Source organism: Mesoplodon bidens (assembly GCF_964165515.1).
Source record: "Mesoplodon bidens genome assembly, chromosome: 9".
NCBI lineage: Eukaryota > Metazoa > Chordata > Mammalia > Artiodactyla > Ziphiidae > Mesoplodon > Mesoplodon bidens.
In genome coordinates this window covers 62,828,770-62,844,636 of record NC_138166.1, presented here as the reverse complement: position 1 = coordinate 62,844,636, position 15,867 = coordinate 62,828,770, and the positions used below count along the sequence as shown (strand labels likewise).

Below are 15,867 nucleotides of genomic sequence, written 5' to 3'. Positions count from 1 at the left end.
CAATGTCTGGTAGTCAGAACTTCCTTGATCCCTTCCTGTTATGTCTGGCTACGTACTGTGCTCCATCTGCAGTCATGTTTTACACTGCCCATGTCATGTAACTTTAATGCAGAAGTAATGGAGACAAACTCTTACGGGACAACATAAAACCTCGTTTGCTTCTCTTTTTCCATATGTAAAAGCAGGACTGCTTATCTGCAATACAGCCTGAACAGATCAGGCCAATAAAATGGAAAAGTCTTTGAAATTTGAAGCCTTATGTAAGTAAGATCTAAGTGGCAACATATTATTTTCTTGCCTACTAGGTAAAGCTGAATATTTCAACTCTACTCCCTGAAGCTTAATTATAATTTTAAAATATATCATAAGAGATTATTAAAACCAGCTTTAGGTTTGCACTGAAATACTAAAATTTCCATATATTGTGATTTTTTTCCTCATGGTTTGATCTGAATTTTTAGTAAGAGGAAATAAATTCCTTTCAATAATAACCTTTACTGATTTTTTTAAAACTCAAAACAAATAATTTAAATAATAATATTGTATTTTATAAAAGTTATTGCAAAATCTTATCAGTTACATGAAATCTTACAAAGTAAAATGTAAATATTCATTATTAAAATTATTTTTAATAACCCAAATTATAATTTGACAAGTATACTTCATACTATTAAGCTAAAAGCTTACTTCTATTAAAATATTTCTCATATAAATATATATTCACCTCCCAGACACTATGCAACTCAGGTTGGTGGCACCACCAAAACTATATGAGTAAATAATGCCATTATTTTTAAGTATTTTATTTATCTAATACTAATCTTAAAATGGCTAATAAACTAAGACAAACCATCACATTAAGTCTGTGTCTAGGAGGAAAAATAATCAAAGTAGAAGATTCTTATACAGTACCTGTCATGTAACCAGATACTGCACAATCCTAAGTACTTGAACCCTGCTCTTAAAGAGCTCAAAAATCTACTAGGGGAACCTAAGGAACAAACTTAATGAAATTCATATTATGATAAGTATTATAGCAGAGTAATAAACAAATGATTTGGGGAAAACATAATGGTGACAACACTGACCCAGGCAAGTTCAAGGGGCCAGTCCCTTGATGATATTCCCCCACAAATTCTAAACAAGACAAGGAATAGGCCCAAAGAATGAGTACACATGGCATTCTGATCAAAGAGGTGAATATTTTGGGGTATACAGAATCATACAATTTAGAATTCAGAATTTTTTTCCTTACTCTTTTTAAGTAAACTAAGATAACTGAGCATACAGGTAAATCACCAATGACTTACAAAAATAAGTTGTCAGTGGCGCCTTTGGTTTTGTTCAAAAAAGTCATGGAGCTTCATTGTTTCTCATGACCCTGAAACAACTAATAATGAATAACAAGTATCTATAAGTGGAAACATCTACTAGCTTCTCCATAGCCAGATCAAGGCACTGAATCACCCTAAAGAGGTTGCTATAGTTAAAACAGCAGTCCATAAAAAGAATTCATTCATGGTATAATACCAATTGAATTAACTGACCAAATTTCAGTTCTGAAATTCATTTTGTTCTAAATTATCTTTTCACTTACCCTCAGGATTTCGATCTATCCATCAGAGGCAATTCAAAAAGGGATAGGGGAGAAAATGTAACAAATTATCTGTTATAAAATTACAACACAAACTTAATACATATCTGCTTAAAATATAATTTAAAATTTTCAAGATTCTTACAGATGATTTAAATGGCCCTCCAATAAAGATAAGCCAATTCACAATTGAAGAATATAACATGAATAAATGAAATCTAACAATATATTTCATTCATTCTCAGAAGTCCATGAAAGGGTGCTATTCTAGTATAAATGTGGCAAAAAGAGGTAAAGATATATGATCTAGCCAAAAGCAAACCAGACTCAATATGTAAATGACATCAAGAGCATTAAATGAATTTTTTGGAAAAAATTTGAGTGAAAGACAAATATATAATATTAATATTTCCAGTTAGTCTTGCTTATATTATAACTTTAGTTAATAGATACTACTATGGAACAATGTGGGTTTTTTTCAGCTTGTCTTTGTATTCTTTTATAGACTTGTTTTTACTTTAACTTCTAATTAACTTTCAACCAATTAATGCCTATGCTCTTTGGTTTAGTAATAATTTATGGTCTTTCAAATTCTGTCTTTAGAAAAGCATAATAGCTAAAAATAGTATGTGCAGCCATAAGCTCACTGAATGATTTTATAACTTTATAATGTACTTTTAAGCCTTTTGTCCACTTGCTAGGTAATCCATTTCTTTATTTTAAATTTATTTTCAACCAGTATCACTACTTTTCCTTGAAAGCAAATGAAATAATTAGTTGAATTAAGGCATCAACAATCTCTATAACTACATACACAAGGTGTAACAAAGATAAAAAGTATAATCATGCCTATGATTATTGAGATGTTCAATTAATGATAAATGATCTAGAGATTTTAGTCAACATTTCCTGTTTTTTATTTCACAACTCAAAATTAAAATAACACTGAATATTTCAATGCTCTTTTCAGAAACATCCAATTAAGAAGTCCACCATTCTTTTTTTTTTTTTTTTTTTTTGTGGTACGCAGGCCTCTCACTGTTGTGGCCTCTCCCGTTGCGGAGCACAGGCTTCAGACGCGCAGGCTCAGTGGCCATGGCTCACGGGCCCAGCCGCTCCGCGCGCGGCATGTGGGATCTTCCCGGACTGGGGCACGAACCCGCGTCCTCTGCATCGGCAGGCGGACTCTCAACCACTGCGCCACCAGGGAAGCCCAAGAACTACTATTATTAAAAACATTGCCAAGGTGCCTTGTTAGCACAGTAGGTAGTTACATCAGTCTCATAAAAACATTGCTAAGTAAGCAAAGTAGGTATCAACAGAGAGAAAAAATATGAATAAGGCATCTCTAAGCTTTTTAATTAAGAAAACTGTACAGAAATGCTTAAAAAACACAAATGCAACATTGTTGAAATACCCTATCAGTTACACTACATTTAAACGTTTTTTTAAAAAAGCAATAACTAATTATTCTTATTCTGTCAATCAACTAATTGTCAAACTGTTACTATGAAAAATTCACTACACACACACACACACACACACACACAAAACTATAAAATTGAACCCAAGTTGAAATTTATAATAATTAGATCTCAACTGGACTAAAGATAACTTTTTTGATCTATTAAGAGTTTCTTGAAATAATACAGATTCTGTTCTTAATATTTTAACACGTAAGATAATAGTTTTATTTAATCACTAAAGCAGTGTCTGAAACTCTGAAGACTGACTTAATATTACAGCAACCCATAATAGTCTTTTTTACTAATTCAGACTAGGTTTTTCTCTTTAGTTCAAATACATGAAGTCTGACTAGATAACACTCTTCTAGTGGGAATAAAAATACATCATATTTGCTATTAATTGAAAAGATAGAATCAAACATTACATATGGAAATCAGCTAAATAGACTATCACTAATTATTCACAAACACATCAAAGTAATTTGAACATACATTTTTATTTAACACTAGAAAAGAATATTTTTTCATTTAATAATATTTTACAATCTCTTTTCCCATTTTAAACACTTAAACATTTAACTCATAACTCCAATAACTTAAAAGAAGTGATTAGGCTTATAAATTCATGAACAACTGTATGCTTACCTGTAGGTCTGGAATAAGAAACAACTGCATTTCCTTCCAATTCAGGTGGTAAATAACTTCCTTTCAGATAAACAGAAAAGCCTACTGTTCTAGTCATCTCTGGTGCTATAAGCAATGTAAAAATAATATATTACATAATTTTGGACAATTATTATTAACAAACAGTTAAAATTAGACATATACTGCATGCCAGCTACTGTCTTTAGCACTTTACATCACAATTACATAGATTAACTCATTTAATCCTCACAACAACCCTACATGGTGGTATTATTATTATCCCCATTTTTTGGTGCATGAGGAAAATGGCTACAAAGAGATTAAAAAGCTTGCCCAAGGTCATATAGCTAATACAGAGCTGGGAATAGACTCCAGAACAAGGGTACCTAACATTCTACACCACTGCTTCTCTTTACTCAGATGAACAGGCAGCATGAACAAAGCAAAAGGTATGCAAAGGGCAAGAGAATTTGGGAGTGGGAAATAGTACCTTATCATGGCTAGAACACAGACTGCAGGAGAAAATGGAAGGGGGAATTGGATATGGATGTAACTAAAACTGTAGCAATTTGGCACATTGTGTATAGCCTTCCATATTCATGTATTTGACCTCCAACCTGCATTAGAGAGCTATAAGAGGTTTTTAACTTGAAAAATTAATTGTCCAGAATGTGTTTTAGAAAGACAAATTGGAAGTATTGTGAAAAATTAAAAAATAAAGTGAGATATCACCTACAAGTTTACCTCAACCATTCAATCACTCATTCACTGATTCAATGTATACTTACTGAGTTTCTACTATCTGTCGGGCACCTAAGGTAGGGGTTGGTTATAAAAAGGAAAAAAGAGAGATATGTTCTTGCTTTTTGTGAATAAGACATAGGGTTCCCAGCTGAACCATAGCAGTGAAGAAAGACAGAAAAAGACTTGAAAGATAATTCAGAAATCATTTTAACAGGACTAATGACAACTGGATGTAAGTGGTAAGAGAGACCCTATGCAAAGAAATCTTAGGCATTATTACAGTTACCTTACATAGATTCGTTTTCTAATTAAGCCCAATTAATTTTCTGATTAAATTCTAATTAAAACAGTTCTGTAACACAGATATCATTATCCCCTTTCTGCAGATTAAAACAAAACAAAACTGAGGCTCCAAGTAATTACTAAAGTAGCTTGCCCATGGTTACACATTGAGTGTCAGAGCCAGGATTCAAATTCAGGCCAGACTCCAAAGCCAATATTCTTTCTTCAAACATTACAGATTCAATAAATAGCTCACTAGAGAAACACCAATAAAAAAGCCTTCCAAAATATAGTATTTAAGTACAATTATTAAGAAAAGCGCCTGAAAATCTGTATTTACTTCAATTCAACAGCCATTCACTGAATGTCCATGCTTGATGTTTGGAGGGAAAATATAAGCAAAACAACACAATCATTGATTTCAGGAAGATACCAGTCTCACTATTCAGACAAGAAATATAGCCATGAAATAAACCCACTGATAAAAAAATTTTTATTTAAAAAAAACCTCACACTATGATAGACTTTAAGCCAAAACAAAACACTTACCCATAAATTCAAAGGTGAACTGATCACAAGTCAATACTAAAGGTGGTTGTACATAGACCGATAATCTGATCTTTTGTAATGTCACTCGATTCTGCAGTGTGACCTGAGAAAATAGAAATTGTTATTAATAAAAAAATTACATTTTTTCCAAATTGATAGAATATCACAACTACTTAAAAAATCATTAGCAAATAATTAGGAAATACCATCTGAGAAAAAAAATGAGCTGTCACAAAATATAACCTGGAACATAGGTAGTAGATTAAAAAGTTCTACCCAGTTAGAAACTGGGCAAGGGAGTTGAACAGACTTTTCTCCAAGAAGATGTACAAATAGCCAATAAGCACGTGAAAAAATGCTCAAAATCTTTGTATGAAACACAAAGTAAAACCACAATGAGATACTACTACACATCTACTTAAATGCTATAATCAAAAGGACAGACAAAAACAGGTGTTAGCAAGAATGTAGAGAAACTAGAACCTGCATAAATTGCGATGGAAATGTAAAATGGTATAGCTATTCAAGAAAAAAGTTTGACAGTTTCTTTAAAAATTAAACATAAAATTACCATCTGACCTCACAATTCCATGCCAAGAGAAATGAAACATATGTCCACCCCAAAACTTGTACACATGTTCATAGCAGTACTATTCATAATAGCTAAAACTAGAAACAACCCAAGTGTCCATCAACTGATGAATGGACAAACAAAATATGGTATATCTCTACAATGAAATATTATTCAGAATACTATTTAATAATATTAATAATAATAAAAAGAAATGAAGTACTGACACATGCTACAACATGGGTACATTATACTATGCTAAGCGAAAGAAGTCAGTCACAAAGACCACATATTATATGATTCAATTTATATGAGATATCTCGAGTGGGCAAATTTATAAATCTACAGAAACAGAAAATAGATCGGTAGTTGCTTTGGGATGGTAGTGGGATTGGGGGTGGGGGAATGGAGAGAACAGCAAGTGACAGCTAATGATTATGGGGTTTCCCTTGGAGGGACAAAAATGTTCAAAAATTAAATTGTAGTCATCATTCTACAACTCTGCAAATATACTAAAAATCATTGAATTGTACACTTTAAAAGAGTAAATTGTATGGTATGTGAATTATATCTCAAAAAAGCTATTTAAATATGTTCTATCAGGGCTTCCCTGGTGGCGCAGTGGTTGAGAGTCCGCCTGCCGATGCAGGGGACATGGGTTCGTGCCCCGGTCTGGGAAGATCCCACATGCCGCAGAGCGGCTGGGCCCGTGACCCATGGCCGCTGAGCCTGCGCGTCCGGAGCCTGTGCTCCACAATGGGAGAGGCCACAACAGTGAGAGGCCCGCATACCGCAAAAAAAAAAAAAAAAAAAAAAAAATGTTCTATCAAAAGCAGACCAAAACAATCTGCCCTCATGTCTGGTGAATAATTACATCATGAAATATTATATGTGTTCATTCTTCTTTACATGTATAAATGTGGCATCATGAATTATTTATTTTATCTAGTATCAGTATATTACCTTTTACACAAGTTACGCTCTAAAGATTTCCTTTCTAGGTAGGTTTTTACTATAAATAGTTTAAATACATATCAAAGCACTACATTTTCTTCCACGGCTTAATACAAAAATACCTGACATAACTAATTCTAGAAAATATCAAAGAATAGCAATAATGACTGCTGCATTTCTAAGATGGCTGCATTTCCAAACTGGTGCTCTTGGTTGATGATGCTTGGAATGATAATTCCCATTCCAGTCAGAGTTAATAGTTATGAATTCTGGGGTAATAGTTTGACTGAGAAATAGGGTGGGTATGGGTAGAGAAGGCCAGGACTTCTCTCACTCTCCCTGAGGAGGAACGTCAATAGAATCCATCAGGCCCAAGGATCTTTACTGGGCCACAGTGCTGGGGCATCAAAGAAAAAGCTTAAAGATCTGGCTTCCAGTGGGAACATTCTCTCTTTGGATTTTGTCTCCTAAAAGCCCCAGCCTCTTTGAACAGTCTCTTTGGATGAGTTTATCCACATGGTAAGCCAGATTTATCACAGTCATTGGCCAGGTAGAGTTGCTAGACCAACTAAATCACAATCTCTGGGAGTAGACCTGGGTATTGGTATTTCTTTAATAGTTCCCCAGGTGATAGCTATTTACAACCAGAGTTGAGAAGCACTCTTCTACTATACATGGCACCTTTGCTACGGAGCAATTTAGTCTAGTTACTAGACTCTAGTATATGAGACAGATACATTTCATTATTAATTGACATAATGCAAGGGCATACTTAATTTTTAAGAAAAGTCATTTTGAATTTTCTCTTAGGTAAAAGGCATGTATCAACTATTCCTTAATTATATATATACATATATACTATAGATAAATAATATACAAGAATATACATCTGGCCCACAAACATTATACACATATAATTAGATTCAGTAAATGTCTTATATTAATTTTATTTATTTATTTATTTTATTTTATTTTTTTGCAGTACTTGGGCCTCTCTCTGTTGTGGCCTCTCCTGTTGCAGAGCACAGGCTCTGGACGTGCAGGCTCAGCGGCCATGGCTCACGGGCCCAGCCGCTCCGTGGCATGTGGGATCTTCCCGGACCGGGGCACGAACCCGCGTCCCCTGCATCAGCAGGCAGACTCTCAACCACTGCGCCACCAGGGAAGCCCTCTTGTATTAATTTTAAATGATGTGGATATTCTGTACAACTTAAAAATAAGCATAAAATGTTTGACTTGCAACGTAAAAAATTTAAAGGACAACTATTGATGCAAATAAATATGCTAAACACAGCAAATGAACAATGAACCCTCAATTTTTACTTTATAAGCCCTGGGAATACATGGGGGGAAATCTGTATACCACAAAGATTCTGTAATGATATCTGACCATTATAAAAATCATAATACCTTTTTTTTTGACTCGTGAATTTGTTTTTATTTTTATTGGGCTATAGGGGATGGATTGGGAAATATCTCTGTAAGTTATGCCCTACTAGGGAAATGTCCATTCTAATTTTCCTGGGATAGCTTTCGGAGTTTTTTCTTTTTCTTGGAGCTGCTGCTCTTGCTGGCAGCAGCCTCTTCAGGTCCACTGCTGACAGGCTCCTCCTTGGAAGAGAATTTCCTCTTTTTCTTGGGGACCCTCTTGTTTCCTGACTCTTCAGGGTCACTATCTGGTTCCTCTTTGGGAAAAGATTTCTTCCTCTTGGTAAGACTTCCACTGCCAGCTGTCTCTTCAAGATCACTAACCAGCTCCCCCTTGGAAAAAGATTTCTTTTTTGGGGGTTTGGAGGAGACAGATGGGTCTTCCATTCCATTAGCCTGAGGAGCCTCCTGGGGCTTTTGCTTTTTCTTCTTTTTGGGTCTCTCACTTGTCTCCTCACATTCCTCCGGGGTACTACTGCTGTTTTCTGAAGACGCTAGGGCAATCGCAGCCAGCCTTTTCTTTTTCTTCTTCAAGCGTTTCTTCTCCTGTTTCTCCAGCTTCCTAGTAATCTCAGCAGCCACTTCCTCTGCCTGAACCATTGCCTCCTTCATGACATCCAGATTCTTTCGTGGAATCTCTCCAGTCTCATAGAAGGACAGCCACTCCTCAACTTGTTCTAGAAGCTTCTCCCAAAATACACTGGTGGGTACCTCAGAGAAGCAATCAATTCATGAGGCAATACTGCATTTGTTTGCCAGGTATCGGGAGATGCGGCCTTTGTTCTTGGCAGCTGCTCGGCCAATGAAGGTAGAGTGAAAAATGAGTCCATATTTTGGGGTGTTACCCCTTGTCTTCAGGGCTCTGGAAAGTTGGTCCCTGTGCTGGGCCCAGGGAATCACTCAGACACCAGGACTTAATACCTTTTTAATAAAACAATGATGGTAATTATGGGAAGAAGAAGGTATGCATGTGCTGTAGACAACATTCCTTCTGATAGTTATTCCACTAAATAAACAGAACACAATTTCAATATTTTACTGTTAACAATAATATGCTGGTCTGTAAATATATTTTTAAATAAAATTAATGATAATAACCATTAGCAGCTTTCTATATTCATGAAACCATGCTAATAAATTATTTATGTGTATTATCTCATTTAATCATTACAACATTGTGAAACAGGTACTATCACAATATACCATTTTACATAAGAGAAAAATGTGGCTCAGAGAAGCTAGATAATTTGACTAAGGCTACTCTGATTATAAGTGCAAGAAGCACAATTTAACTTCTGTCTGTCAGAATCCAGAGCCCACACTCTTAATCAATTGTGGTTAAGTCCCAAAATAACTCTGCAAATGAAGAAGTACCCTCATTTTACAGTTTAAAAATAGAGGTTCACAGAAGCTCAATAACACATCTAAGACCACCCAGCCAATATGTGCAAGAGATCTGAAAACTATGACCAGGAACATCTCGTGAGAGGTTAGTTTTAAAAATGAAAATGAAAAATCCTTACGGTAGTAATAAGCCATTTTTAAGACAGCAGACATTCTGACTCTGCCTGGCATAACAACATGTACTTAGACAAAAATCGTACAATTTTACATTGTTACAAGTGCTTGCATTTAGTTTAGATGCAAGATCAATGGTGATAACTCTCATACACAGATCTATTGAATCCCAACAATGGACTAGGCACTTTCAAAAGTGAATCAAGAAGATGTGTGACAAAAATAACTACAGTAACAAAGAAGAGTTGTGTTTGAGCCAAAAAAAAGAGTTAAAGACTTGGCTAGACCATAAACCTCATATTTTAAGAGAAAAATAATTATAGATTAAGGGGGAAAAATGAAAATTAATATCAGAATTTTCCATGCTATTTTCCATTTCTAACAAAATAAAATATGATCCTCAGGAAACATAATACTAAATTTTTATCCTAGATATATAAACATGACTCCAAAGGCCAGGTATTAACAACCACTCTGCCTTAGTTGCCTGCAATAGATGGTCACGCATCACGCACACACACTCAAGGTAGCCACATCTTCATTCACTTGGAACGGATGGAAAAATTTTCTCAATTAACAGGATTTATTATGATGGAAACTTCCATGGTTATATATCTTGGCTGCTGTTGTTATAAAAGGCTATAAGGAGAGATTTATAACAGAAATTTGTATAGGAACTGTCAGGCAGAATCAGGAAGTCATGGTGTCTGCTGTTTAAGTCCAGCTGATTTTGTGCAACTTTTGTGTGTCGCATTCTTTCCCATTCTTTTATAATGGCAATAAGGAAGAGAGCTGTGACTTAGCCATTCTCAAACATAGTTAAATGTTATTCTCCTAATGAAGGGAATTTTCCAATAGTGTCATGCCACCATTTTAAGGTGGCTATTACACATGAAAGCTTAAGAACGGCATGGGAGGGAAATGTGTATTTATTTATAGCAATAACTAGCAGTGAGGGAAAAAATTAGTGTGAGCAAAGTTATCTGATTTAGGTACAAGATTTCTTTTTGCAATTTGCAGTGTGCTCCTGAATTATTATGTTATGTGTCAGAACAATATCAGTAGATAGATATAAAAGAGATTTCCCTACACAAAAGTCTATAGATCATTCCTGGAACGCTACAGGGTTGTTGGGTTTTTTTCTTAAATGTTTGATTTCTTGCCACTAATGCTTTTCCAGACTCAGAAGTATTAATGGGATAGAGCCTTTGATTGGACAGGGGGAAGGGAGACTGGGAAAAGACCACCCTTGCTACCAGTGGCAAGAATCCAAAAAAATTAGCTTAGGAAACTGTTATAAGATTGGGCTCCCTTCAACTTCCACCAAAGATCCCCACACTTGGGCCACCCGCTGGGTCTAGTATAAGCGAACACAATTGGTAAAGCCTGGTGCCCTGTCAAGCTCCTCCAAGGACAGCAACCCATAATCTAAGAAAATATAAAGCCCTGTCCAAGTTTTGACTTAGCAAATCGCCAAGATCCACAACTTTCCCTGGCTCCAAAGTCTGGGCAGTGATAAATATTTTCAGCTTAATAATGTGCTGACTTATTACCACACTTTAATCTAAATGCCTTAAGAGGGTTCTACATTTGAGTCCTAGTTCTAAAATTCTACAATGGCAGGACTAAAAATCTTAACCAAAACCACATCCTTCATATTCTATTTTTTGGGGACTATCAATTTGTCACTACTCTATTTTGTGGCTTCTTCATTTAATATTTTCTTGCTATAAATACATCCACTTAAAGCTAATACTATGGCAGATAGATGGCTGGAAATTCTTTTCAAACACACATAATCATACATAGAAGAAAGATATTATTAACATTCATATGATTCCCCAATATATATATGATACTGCAATCAACTGCTTGGTCTACTATGAATGTGATGACACAATTCCCTTAGTATATTTAAATACTAATTTTGTTTCTAGAAAAAAGACCCTTAATCACACTACACATTTAATTAATGGTAGGAATAAGTCATAACAATTTTTTATTATATACATATTGTTATAAATGCAATTACTAGTTTTATATTTGTAGTAAACAATAAAGGCTATCTATTTACTACTCAAGGCTGAGGAAAACTTACAAATGTCAAGTGTTTGGGTTTTTCTTTTTCTTAACTTTTTAACCAAGAACTCTTTTGTTTAATTGAATAAATTTAATGTGTAACATTGTGTACATTTAACGTGTACAGCATGTTACTTTGATACATTTATATATTGCAATATGATTGCCAAGGCAGTGATATTTATCACATTACATAATTATAGTACAATATTATCTATATTCATTATACTGTGCGTTAGATCTCTGTGGCTTATTTACTACTCATTACAGGTTTGTGCCCTTAAACATCATCACTCTTAACCGCCCCCAATCCCCTGGTAAGCACAATTTTACCCTCTGTTTTTTACAGGCTTAACTTTTTTACATTCTCACATATAAGTGATATCATACAGGACTTGTCTTTCTCTGTCTGACTTATCCTACTTAGCATAATGTGCTCAAGATCCATCCATGTTGTTGCAAATGGAAGGATATCCTCCCTTCTCATAGTTGAATAATATTCCATAGTGAATATGTACCATATCTTTTTTTATCCATTTCATCCATTGATAGGCATTTGAGTTGTTTCCATATCTTGGCTATTTTGTGAATAATACTGCAATAAACATGAGAGTGTATATCTCTCGTGGGAAATACTATTTTCATTTCCTTTGGTTTATAGCCAGAAGTGGAGTTGCTGGGTCATACAGTAGATTTTTTTTTAATTTTTTGAGGAACCTCCAATTGATCTCCAAAGTGGTTGGATCAACTTACATTCCCACCAACAATATTTAAGGGTTCCCTTTTCACCACATCCTCACCAGCACCTGTTGTCTCTTGTCTTCTTGATGATAGCCATTCTAAGGTGTGAGGTGATATCTCATGTGGTTTTGATGCGCATGTCCCTGACGATCAGTGATGTTGAGCATCTTTTCATGTGTCTGTTGGCCATTTTGATGTTCTCTCTGGTAAATGTCTATTAGTTCTTCGGCCCACCAAGTGTTTGTTTTACATTTCCATAAGCTACTTATAGGGTGACAAGTGACAGATGTGATGAAATGTGTGATATTGTTTGCACATTACAGTCTAGAACTATGTACAATACCTTCACTGTGACTGAAGGCACAAGGTCAGCTCCCACTTCAACATCAGTAGATTGCTGTAAACACAGAATTGAGAAGAGAAGGGAAGAATAGTTTCAATACTGCACATCAATGAGTGAACACAGTAGGTGTGATACATACTTCTCACCACCAAAAAAAAACTATAAAGGATTTATCACTCTGATGGCCAACTAAAAGAGTCAGTGTGGCTTTTTGGATGGCTTCATTGGGAAAGTCACAAGTTAATATTAAAAAACCCACGACTCCAAAAAGGGAAGAAAAGTTCACATATTTTACTATCAAACTACTCTATTGCCAAATTTCCTTAAAAACTGAAACTAATTCTATTTACTCATTCTTTATATTATAGAAAAGAAGACTTCTGTATATTTTCTATATAAACAGTACGCCATTCTTTTAGGTCCTTGTATTTTTAGCTTGCCAAAGGTATGTTTTATTCTGATTAATAATATGTATTGATATCTAAGACATGTAACTAATGATATAAAGATTGAGTGGCCTTACACCTAGAAAATAAAACAAAAGTAGGAGTTTAGGGGCTTCCCTGGTGGCGCAGTGGTTAAGAGTCCGCCTGCCGATGCAGGGGACACGGGTTCGTGCCCCGATCCCGGAAGATCCCACATGCCGCGGAGCGGCTGGGCCCGCGAGCCATGGCCGCGGAGCCTGTGTGTCCGGAGCCTGTGCTCCGCAACGGGAGAGGCCACAGCAGTGAGAGGCCCGCGTACAGCAAAAAAAAAAAAAAAAAAAAAAAAAATGTTAAAAAAAAAAAAAAAAAAAGTAGGAGTTTATTTTTTTTTACTAGCGCATATCATAAACTATTTTACTCTTTGAGCATCAGCCTTGATTACCTGGTCCTATGTCTTAAAGAATTCAGAATATAATATAATAGAGCAAACATTTCCTTAGAATTTATAACTTGTTTTTTAGAGTGGTAGGTTGAGAGGAAAATATGGTCACTCTATAATAGAATAAAATCAAAGCGTAACATATTTTCTAATAATACCTACATGAATTCCTGAGGGAACAATTAAGATCATGAAGTCTCTGTCCAACAATGAATAAATCCATTGTACTTTGTTAACCTATTTGGAATTATTTTACTAAGAAAAATTAAATCACTTCTAAGCAGTGGGGATCACTATGATGTAATGGCCATCAGCATAATTAAGAGTAGGGAGATTCATATTCTATTCCATAGGAATCTATGATTCTAGATTCATAGGAAACTATATATGAACTTTGATCCAACTTCTCAGTCAAGAAGAGAGGATAGCGATGTTTATCTCTTCTATAAAAGCCCCCATTCTAACACTAATTATATTATTTTTTGGATGTGTGCTTTCATAATAATGACTGAAAATAAAATATTAAGCCAGGCTTTTTGCTCTAGTATTACCTAAAATCCAGGAAATATTTTACATTTAACTGTCGGCAGTTCTGGAAGAGAAACCAACATCTCCTGTTTCCTGCTCTTTTCAATCCATATCTAAACACCTAGATATTTCAGAGACAAACGTCCTTTGGAAACATGAAATTACAGCCAGAGAGAAGTAGCTCTACAAAGACAGCATAGCATCACAGCCACCTAAATCGTTGGACTGATGTTTTCCAATGGGATGAATATGATACTCTCAAGAATCTCTTAAGAAGGAAAAAAATAGTAAGAAGGGGAAATGAAGCTGAAAAGAGACATCCAGTTAAGAGGAAAAAGCACTCCAGGTTACTGATAGGGAAATATATATTACAATACAGTGCTATTACATAAGGCCTTTCCTCAGAAAGATCAAAAGTTGCTAAAGAACAGAAAGGGAATTTCAATCCAAATAGCCTATGTTTAAGAGAACCTAGAAAAAATTATATAAGTTGCCCAAAGGAAAAAAAGAATCATTTCCAAGGCAAGAAAATGTGTGTACATTTGTCAGCTAACTAAGCAAAAATGTTCCACTCAGACTACACCCTTCAGGTAGAGTGAGAAATGGTGTGTGCTGAATATCCAATGTTTAAACAGTACCTCTACTATGTGACTCAGCTGGGTGAATGTTTCTTTCATATATAGTCCTACTTTTTTTACGTATACCCACTTACTATACTATGGCAATGTTAATGTGATTTTTATCACAACTTGGGTTGGCTGTTTATACTAAGATTAATCTTTGAAAAGCTTATGGAACTACTTACTATATTATGCTGTGATACCTAAATATCAAAGTCATTTCTTAAGCAAAATTATATGACATAAATTCCATACAGAGTAAAAAACAGTGAATTTGGGGCTTCCCTGGTGGCACAGTGGTTGAGAGCCCACCTGCCGGTGCAGGGGACGCAGGTTCATGCCCGGTCTGGGAAGATCCCACATGCCGCGGAGCGGCTGGGCCCGTGAGCCATGGCCGCTGAGCCTGCGCGTCCAGAGCCTGTGCTCTGCAATGGGAGAGGCCACAACAGTGAGAGGCCCGCGTACCACAAAAAGAAAAAAAAGAAACAAAACAGTGAATTCAATCACTTTCCTAAATTGATCAACTTTGGTACAGATATAGATAAACTTAATATATTTTGCCCAAACTGCAGGCAGTGAGAGAAAACCAACCATAATCTAACAAGTGCTTACAGAAGACTAAACAAAGAGATGGGGTAACGTAACCAAGGACAGTCCCCTTTCTTGTTTCTCAGCTTTATTAATTCATTTATAGAGCGAATATATACTGAACACCCATTATGTGACTGGCACTAAGGATATGGCACTGAAGGAGACAAGTAGAATGAAGGTGGTGGTGGAGGTGGTGGTGGTGGTGGTGGTGATCGTGATGATCGTTTTAAAAGAATTAAAATGTAATTTTATTATTATAATGATTTGTTAGTTAATTATCATAATTCAACAAACTAGATTCTATTACTATTCCCATTTTACAGATGAGAACATTGAGACTAAGAAAATTG

At 35.3% G+C, this 15,867-nt stretch overlaps 1 protein-coding gene across 8 annotated transcripts in view; it reads right to left on the bottom strand.

Moving 5' to 3' along the window:
* BBS9 (Bardet-Biedl syndrome 9) overlaps nucleotides 1-15,867 on the bottom strand; it is a 481,831-nt gene that overhangs the window by 283,410 nt on the left and 182,554 nt on the right. For 7 of the 8 annotated variants that reach the window (XM_081244834.1, XM_081244836.1, XM_081244841.1 and 4 more), the window contains 4 exons: nucleotides 12,915-12,968; nucleotides 5,281-5,383; nucleotides 3,706-3,810; nucleotides 1,598-1,612 (listed from right to left, as the gene is read on the bottom strand). In XM_081244834.1, coding sequence (XP_081100960.1) covers nucleotides 1,598-1,612; nucleotides 3,706-3,810; nucleotides 5,281-5,383; nucleotides 12,915-12,968 — 277 coding nt within the window. The remainder of the gene's footprint in view (nucleotides 1-1,597; nucleotides 1,613-3,705; nucleotides 3,811-5,280; nucleotides 5,384-12,914; nucleotides 12,969-15,867) is intronic. The other variant, XM_081244838.1, reaches the window with a different exon arrangement.